The 7,520-nt window shown below is 54.0% G+C and overlaps 1 protein-coding gene across 1 annotated transcript in view; it reads right to left on the bottom strand.

Annotated features, from left to right (window-relative positions):
• COL27A1 (collagen type XXVII alpha 1 chain) overlaps positions 1-7,287 on the bottom strand; it is a 139,303-nt gene extending 132,016 nt beyond the window's left edge. The window contains exon 1 of the mRNA XM_056505220.1: positions 6,762-7,287. Within this exon, the coding sequence (XP_056361195.1) occupies positions 6,762-6,817 (56 nt within the window). The 5' untranslated portion in view covers positions 6,818-7,287. The remainder of the gene's footprint in view (positions 1-6,761) is intronic.
• Between the last annotated feature and the right edge of the window lie 233 nt (positions 7,288-7,520).

Raw genomic sequence — 7,520 nt, forward strand, 5'->3', positions numbered from 1 at the left:
ACACACCTGTTGGGCTGAGACTCTGCCAGGTGCAGAGACCTGCTGGAGGAAGGGAGCAGAACAGGATGACTCCTCAGGGCCACCTCTGGCAGTATTTTTTTGGCACGAGAGAGGCTAAGATCCACCTCACAAGACAACCTGAATTTCTGTGCTCATCTCCAGCAGAGCTGAAGGTGTGCACACAATTCCCTGTGTGCATGGAGCAAGGACCTGACTGGGCATCACCAGCTGGGCTTGGCTGCCTGATGGAGCACAGGACAGGGAAGGGATCATCACCTGCAGCAGTGCCAGCTGTTAAGGACCTGTGATCTGGTGAGGTGCAGATTTGTACAACCACTGCTGCTCACAGCACACTGAAATCCACTTTTTGTTTTGTTTTTTTTGAGGGGTACCTTCACAAACCAAACTCCCTGCTGATTGACAGAATGAGGAGAACAAGTCTTAGGAGAAAATGCAGCATGTAATTCCATTCCAGGGACACTGTGGGGCTGTAAAGGAGAGGAGAGCAGGCTGTGGGATCCAGCTGGCCCCAGCCCTGCTCCTGGACCCACCGAGAGAGCCGACAGCACGGCCGGGTGCCAAAACACTGAAGAAAAACACTTTGGCAAAATTTACCAACTTAATGGAAAAAGCAAAAGCAGCTTCCAAATGGCAGCCTTGTGAGTGATGGGGCTGTTAATTATCCCAGGATTTTAAATGCAGGCTCTTTTTCCGTTACAGCTCCGACGGAGCTGCGAAAGCAGCTTGAGTAGCAAGAGTAAAGAAGAATTTTCTCCTTATATAGAGCTATCAAACCCACCTTGCCTTTATCTCAGCTCCCTCCCATGAGCAGTGATTTCCACTAAGAGGAAATCAAGAGGTACCACTAAAGATGTTTATTTATTTTATTCACAGGGTCTGTGAGTACCACAATGAGAAGCCTGGAGAAGAGAATGCTCAAGAGAGAACTTAGAGCACCTTCCACTGCCTAAAGGGGCTCCAAGAGAGATGGACAATGACTTTGGACAGGGGCATGGAGGGACAGGACAAAGAGGAAGGCTTTAAACTGAAGGTGGGCAGATTTAGAATCAATACTAGGAAGGAATTGTTCCCTGTGAGGCCCAGGGTGCCCAGAGCAGCTGTGGCTGCCCCTGGATCCCTGGAATTGTCCAAAGCCAGGTTGGACACTGGGCTTGGAGCAGCCTGGGACAGTGGGAGGTGTCCCTGCCATGGGTGGGATGGGATGAATTTTTATGGTCCCTTCCAACCCAAACCACTGCTGCAGTCTCTGGGTGTACAGCACACATGATGTAAGCTCATGTGAGCCTTAAAGGTTTTCCAGTGCACACACAAACTCCCTTTATAGCAAACTGAAGTTACTGACTACAGCTGAGTTTTACTTCCCTGCTTTTGGCAAACTCCTATGGATCAGTCTGATCTGACCAGTGCCAGAAGTCCAAGGAAAAGTGAGAGGGACAGAAGCACAAACACCCTTATTCCCTTCTGCCCAGACAAGTGCTGGAACAAAGCCCTGCACTGAACTGAGGACAACAGGAACACAACAGCCTTCAGGGTACACTTGGCCACACATTACCCTCAAGGAAGTGCCATTTTGACAAAGCTGAGGCAACCTGCAAAATAACTGTGATCAGCTGATTCCCCACTATTTCTAGAATTGGTTTGGAGCAATTTTAGCTTTTTTTAATTAAAAGGTTTGCCTTGCCTTAAAATAAGAAGTCCAAATGATTTTAACATTTTGCTTGTTTAGGTGATGGGTTGAAGCTGAAGGAAATATTTCAAGGGCCCACAGCAGCATTTAATTTTTTATTTTGTTTTCTCCCTCATTTACAGTGGGGAAATGGCTTTGAAATTGCAAACATTACTGCAAGGTGGAAAAGCAATTCCCCACCACGTTTCTCCATTCAGGTGTATTTTCTTCCTGTTGAAAAGACCACAAAGCCAGCTGGAGGCTGAAAATTGCTTTTCAAGAAAAGCAAATCTGCATTTCTAGCTGTAGATCAGAATGTGGATCTTAAAATGGAGAAAATGCACGTGTGGCTTAAGATCCTTTGCACATGACTGGAGGTGATATTCTGTAAGACACCCAAGCAGTTTTGACAGACAGCAGGAAGCAAATCACAACCTATAAAATGAGGCTTTAAACTGTACTGTGCATCGAATTTTGGGGTAGAACTCTTATTTGGTACCAGAAACCTCCTCTGTGGAGCTTCTGGGGCATCTGGAAATGATGGTATTTCTCCACTCCCCCTCAATTTCTGGCAAGAGCAATGGAAACACACAACTATGTGGATGTCCCCATACTGACCCTGCTCAGTCCTTTGCTGGACCTCTCCTGCAGTATAAATGAGGTATTGACTTACACCTCCAGGCAAAGATTCTGCACACAGGCACTGCTGCAAACCCCAGGGTGATAAGGGCAAAGTTTCTGAAACAACTGGAATACTATTAATTTTAAATCCCCATTCAGCAGCTATGTTTTTAAGGGAAAGTATTGAGCAGGCAAAGAGATATGGCCCATAGAAATCCATTCTTAAGGTCACTTAGAAATACTGAGGAAACAGAGTGATCTAGAAAATGTCAATACTAAGTAAGGAAAAATGAAATCCCTATTCCTGGGAGTGTTCAAGGCCAGGTTGGATAGGGCTGGTCTACTGGAAGGTGTCCCTGCAGGGGAGCTGGATCCTGATATTGGCTCACCTGGCACCTCCAGCTCCTCTCAGGATTTCTCCAGGAGGGCCAGCCTGACCTGCAGTGCACAGGAGTGGGGATGAAGCACCAGCACAGCCAGGGTGAGCTCCTGCAGACACCTCAGGCTTTGGGCTGGCATCAGCAGAGGGTCCCAAAGGGTCCCAAACTGCTGGTCCTTGTCCCTGGCTGGAACTCGAGCCTGCATTCACTGCACAGAGCTGTCCCAGAGCTGAGCCCTGCTGGTGCCAGCCTGCTCCTCACCTGAGAGATGCCAGACTGATAGGATCCAAACAGCCTCCCAGGCAGCTGCCAGCAGCTCTGCACAGGGGGATCTTTCCTGGGAACCCACTGCTCAGCCTCCCCTTGCTCCCCATCCCTGGCTGGGACACTGACTTTGCTGCTGTGAGGTGACAGCACTCAATGCTGCCCTGGCCTTTGTGCTCTCCAGTAACTGGAGCCCTCCACAAACGAAGTGCTAAGTGTGATCTGTCACCTAACTCCTTTTTTGTCCTTCCAACAAACACCTTTGCATTCCTTCATCTTGTGAATGGGGTTTGGCAGAGCCATACAGAATTCCCCATTGTGTCCATTTGCACTTCAGTAAAAGTGCCCATCATTTCTACTTGTGCCCCCAACAAATTGGCAAAGAAAGGGAAGGGGGAAAAAACCCCACAAACCCTGTGTTTGTCCCTGGGCAGAGATTTCCGACAACCATCTCATCACAAACCTCCAGTCAGTATCAGAATCTCCATGAACAGAGATATTAACCAGGACAGATCTAAACTCCTCAACCCATTGTAGAAAGGGGGTGAAGCTGGAGCTTTGTTTTAATAAAGCACACACTCAGAGAGACACATGGAATAGCATGAGAGGGTGATCCTGGACTGTGACACTGTCTATCCCTCATGGGACACATCTCCATGTGCAATTGCCTCCTCTCTACCCCCAAGCACCCAGCACACACATCATTTGCCACCCTATTGCTGAATTTGTCCAGCAATGCCATCATCTGTCCCCAGACCACCTGCCCATCTTGCAAGCAATCCTCCTTTCCTCCTGGAAAGGATCCATGCCTCTCTCCAGCCCAGGGGCTGGCTGATGCTGTAGTGCCCTGTGTGCAGCTTTAACATGCAGCACACAGGTGGGCCAGGCAGCCCAGGGCAGCTCTGTGCCATCTGCCAGGCCTGTGACAGCAGGCAGAGTGTGACACCCACCAGAGGTGCCCAGGAGCCTCCTCCACGGCCAGCACGTGGCACTGGGGCTGGGATGGCACAGTCTGGACTCGTGCTCCATGTGCAGTGCAATGCAAACCCTGCCCTGTGTTCTGGGGGGGGGCTGAGCTCACCAAAAATCCATCAGCAGAAATGACCAAGAGAGCCCTTAAGTTGAAGAGCCTGTAAATTTTGTGTTCTTCTGGTTTTACAGACTTTGGCAGCTCAAGTCTTTGAGCATACTCTGACTGCTGCTCCTTGCCTGGGGAGCCAGCTGTCTGAGTCTCACCCTGTACAGTGGGTTTACATCTCTCCTGCACATCCACCAGCTCCCCAACCACCAGCCCTGCTCCAGAAGAAGCTGCAGGAGTGCTGGTACAAGAGGGAACCCCAGGAATGCACCAGATCATCCCCATCACGAACTGATTTCAGGCAGCACAGCCCTCACCCACCCCAAGGGTGGCCAGGGGACCAAGGATGTGCCAGCCTGGGCTCTGAGCCCTCTCCAAGGCTGGTGAGCTCAGAGATGTGCCAGCCTGGGCTCAGAGCCCTGTGCAAGGCTGGTGAGCTCAGGGATGTGCCAGCCCCAGCTCTGAGCCCTCTCCAAGGCTGGTGAGCTCAGGGATGTGCCAGCCTGGGCTCAGAGCCCTGTGCAAGGCTGGTGAGCTCAGGGATGTGCCAGCCCAGGCTCAGAGCCCTCTCCAAGGCTGGTGAGCTCAGGGATGTGCCAGCCTGGGCTCAGAGCCCTCTCCAAGGCTGGTGAGCTCAGGGATGTGCCAGACCCAGGCTCAGAGCCCTCTCCAAGGCTGGTGAGCTCAGGGATGTGCCAGCCTGGGCTCAGAGCCCTGTGCAAGGCTGGTGAGCTCAGGGATGTGCCAGCCCCAGGCTCAGAGCCCTCTCCAAGGCTGGTGAGCTCAGGGATGTGCCAGCCCCAGCTCTGAGCCCTGTGCAAGGCTGGTGAGCTCAGGGATGTGCCAGCCCCAGCTCTGAGCCCTGTGCAAGGCTGGTGAGCCCAGGGATGTGCCAGCCCCAGGCTCAGAGCCCTCTCCAAGGCTGGTGAGCTCAGGGATGTGCCAGCCCCAGGCTCAGAGCCCTCTCTCCAGGACCAGTGGCTGCACAGACCATGGAGGTGCTGGGATGCACGGCTCTCTGCCAAGCACACCAAACCCCAGCACCAAAAATCCCTTCGGGAGAGGATGCAAAGGGCAACAAGCGACCTCTGCTGAGGAGGGACTGGAGCAGCACATGGCAGGGGGACAGGCCGGGAAGACCCTGGAACAAAAGGCTCTCGTTCCGGGGCACCAGGACAGCCCAGGGGCACATTCCCCACGGCTCAGAGCCCACAGCCGGGCTCTGCTAGCCTGGCACACCCTGATGCTCAGCCTGGCACGGATCTCCAGCAGGCTGGGAGCCACGCTGCCTGCTGCTGGGTCCCTCCTTCCCAAAGCTGTGCTCACACGGGGCTGATTTGTGCTCAACAGGACAAATCCTGGGACCTGAGCAGCATCTCCCTGTCCTGATCTGAGCGAGATCACGGCCAGCCCCGGGCCAGCCCCAGCAGCTGGGGCTCTGTCAGTGCCTGTGCCTTGTGCCAAGTGTCTCTGCAGCACAGAGCCCGTCCCCTCGCTGGGACACGCTGCTCGTGCTTTCAAAGGAACCTTTATCTGTCTGCTCCCCTTTGGGCTGCTCCCTTCTGACACCAGCCACCCTCGCACAGTCCCAGGCGGCTCTGCCACACCATGCCCAGCCCTAGAAAGGTGTAACTGGGAGATGCTGCAGTCACCAGACACACCACAGCCACATCTACCCCAAACAAAACCCCCACACCACAATAACCCTAAAGCACTGAGGTTCAGTCCTGGTGAGTATATAAACACACAGAAAGCTTGTCAAGGAGAGCAGCTGCAGCCCCTGGGAAGGGCTCTGTGCTCTCCGTGTAACTCCACACGCAGGCTGAGCCTCCAAAGGGAGCTGCACATTCACCCACCCCCGGCTCCGGGCAAGGGGCCGCAGCAGGGTGACCCCGGGGGTGCAGGGGGCTGCCCCCAAATCCCCCCGGCCCCATCCCCTTCTTTCCCCCATCTCGCAGCCCAGCCGAGCACAGGGATCCTGTACACAACTTTTTCAAACTGCCAGGCAGAAGAATCCCAGCCTTTCCAAGGGAGTGTCGGTAAATCATCAGTACATCCGACAACGCAGCCAGCGGGATTAACCCTTTGCGGGTTCCCAGGAAAATAATAACAACAACAACAAAACCACCTCCAACAACGCATTTAGCAATGAAAACAGCAAAATTTGGCCGCAGCTGTGGGAGAAGGGGGACGGGCAGGGTGTGCGTGCCTGGATCTTTTCACACACACGCGGATGGAGAGGGAGCAGCGTTTTGTGTGCGCCGAGCACACGAGGAGAGCACGGCGCTGCTCCTCGCCCTGCGGGCTCCCCCAGGTACCCGGGGACAGGGTGGGGACAGCATCCCTGCTCCGGAGGGGCTGGGACCGGCAGGGCGAGGGCTGCGGGGGGCAGCGAGCCCCGTCCCTGCAGCTGCCTGGGGGCTGCAGCAGCACCCCGCCGCCGGGGCTGGGAGCCCCTCCGCCGTACGGGGGGATCGGGGGTGCGGGGGGCTCCTCCCCGATCCCCCCCGGCACCCCGCAGCCGCGCTCCCCTCTCCCGCTCCGCAGCGTGGCCTCCCAGCCCGCAGCCCGCTCTCCTCCGCGGAGCGGGAGTTTTCACATCATCCCCCGGCAGCGACAGGAATGTCTCCCCGCACCGCGCTCCCGGATCCCGGGATCCCGCGGCTCCCCGCGCCCCCGGCCCGCCCGGGATTCCCCTCCCCAGCGCCGGGAGCAGCGAGTTTGTACTCACCCCCTGCCTGCCGCTGCAGCTCTGACTCTGGAGACCGGCTCTGATTCCGGCTCCATCACGTTTAGTGCATTGTCTCTTTCGGGCAATTTTTGCGGCAATCCATCAGAAATCGGGGGGTAAGGCGGTTTGTGGGTACATCCTTCCCAGGAGCTCGGCTCTCTGCCTCGCTAAGGGGTTCGGCTGTGTCACAGACACCCCTGGCCCGGACGGCTCACTCCTTCCTCCTTCTCTTCTGGGTCCTTTTGCTTACACAGATCTTTTAATCCCATTTAACTCCCTCTCGGCAGACTGCAATTACCTTGGAAAAAGGAGAGAGAACACAAAGTACACTCTAGGAAGACAGGCTGGCCCATGGTCGCTGGATTTCTTGCCTTTTTTTTCCTCTCCTTATAAATAGTGCAATTTCTGTGATCTCTGATTCCCAAAGTCCGTGATTTCAAGTGTTTTTTTCTTAGCTGTTACTATTTTTTTGTTGTTGGTTGATTGGTGGTTGTAATTATTATTTTTATTTGCAATGCAGATGTGCCTCCCACCCCCCAAGGATCTCTCCTCTGGACTTAGAGAGAAGAGGAAAAGGCAGATTTTGAGAAATCAAAATTATTTAAGGATGTCCTTACTGCCTCTCTCTGCTGCCCTCCTCTGTAATAGTGAAGCATTTACGAGAAATTATGCAAAATAAATAAATAATTTAGGAGAAAAAAAAGAAGAAGAAAAAAAGAAATTCTTCTGTGGGAAAGAATTGAAGACCCTGTCCAGGCC

The sequence above is a fragment of the Oenanthe melanoleuca genome, chromosome 17, assembly GCF_029582105.1.
Source record: "Oenanthe melanoleuca isolate GR-GAL-2019-014 chromosome 17, OMel1.0, whole genome shotgun sequence".
In the NCBI taxonomy this organism is placed as follows: domain Eukaryota; kingdom Metazoa; phylum Chordata; class Aves; order Passeriformes; family Muscicapidae; genus Oenanthe; species Oenanthe melanoleuca.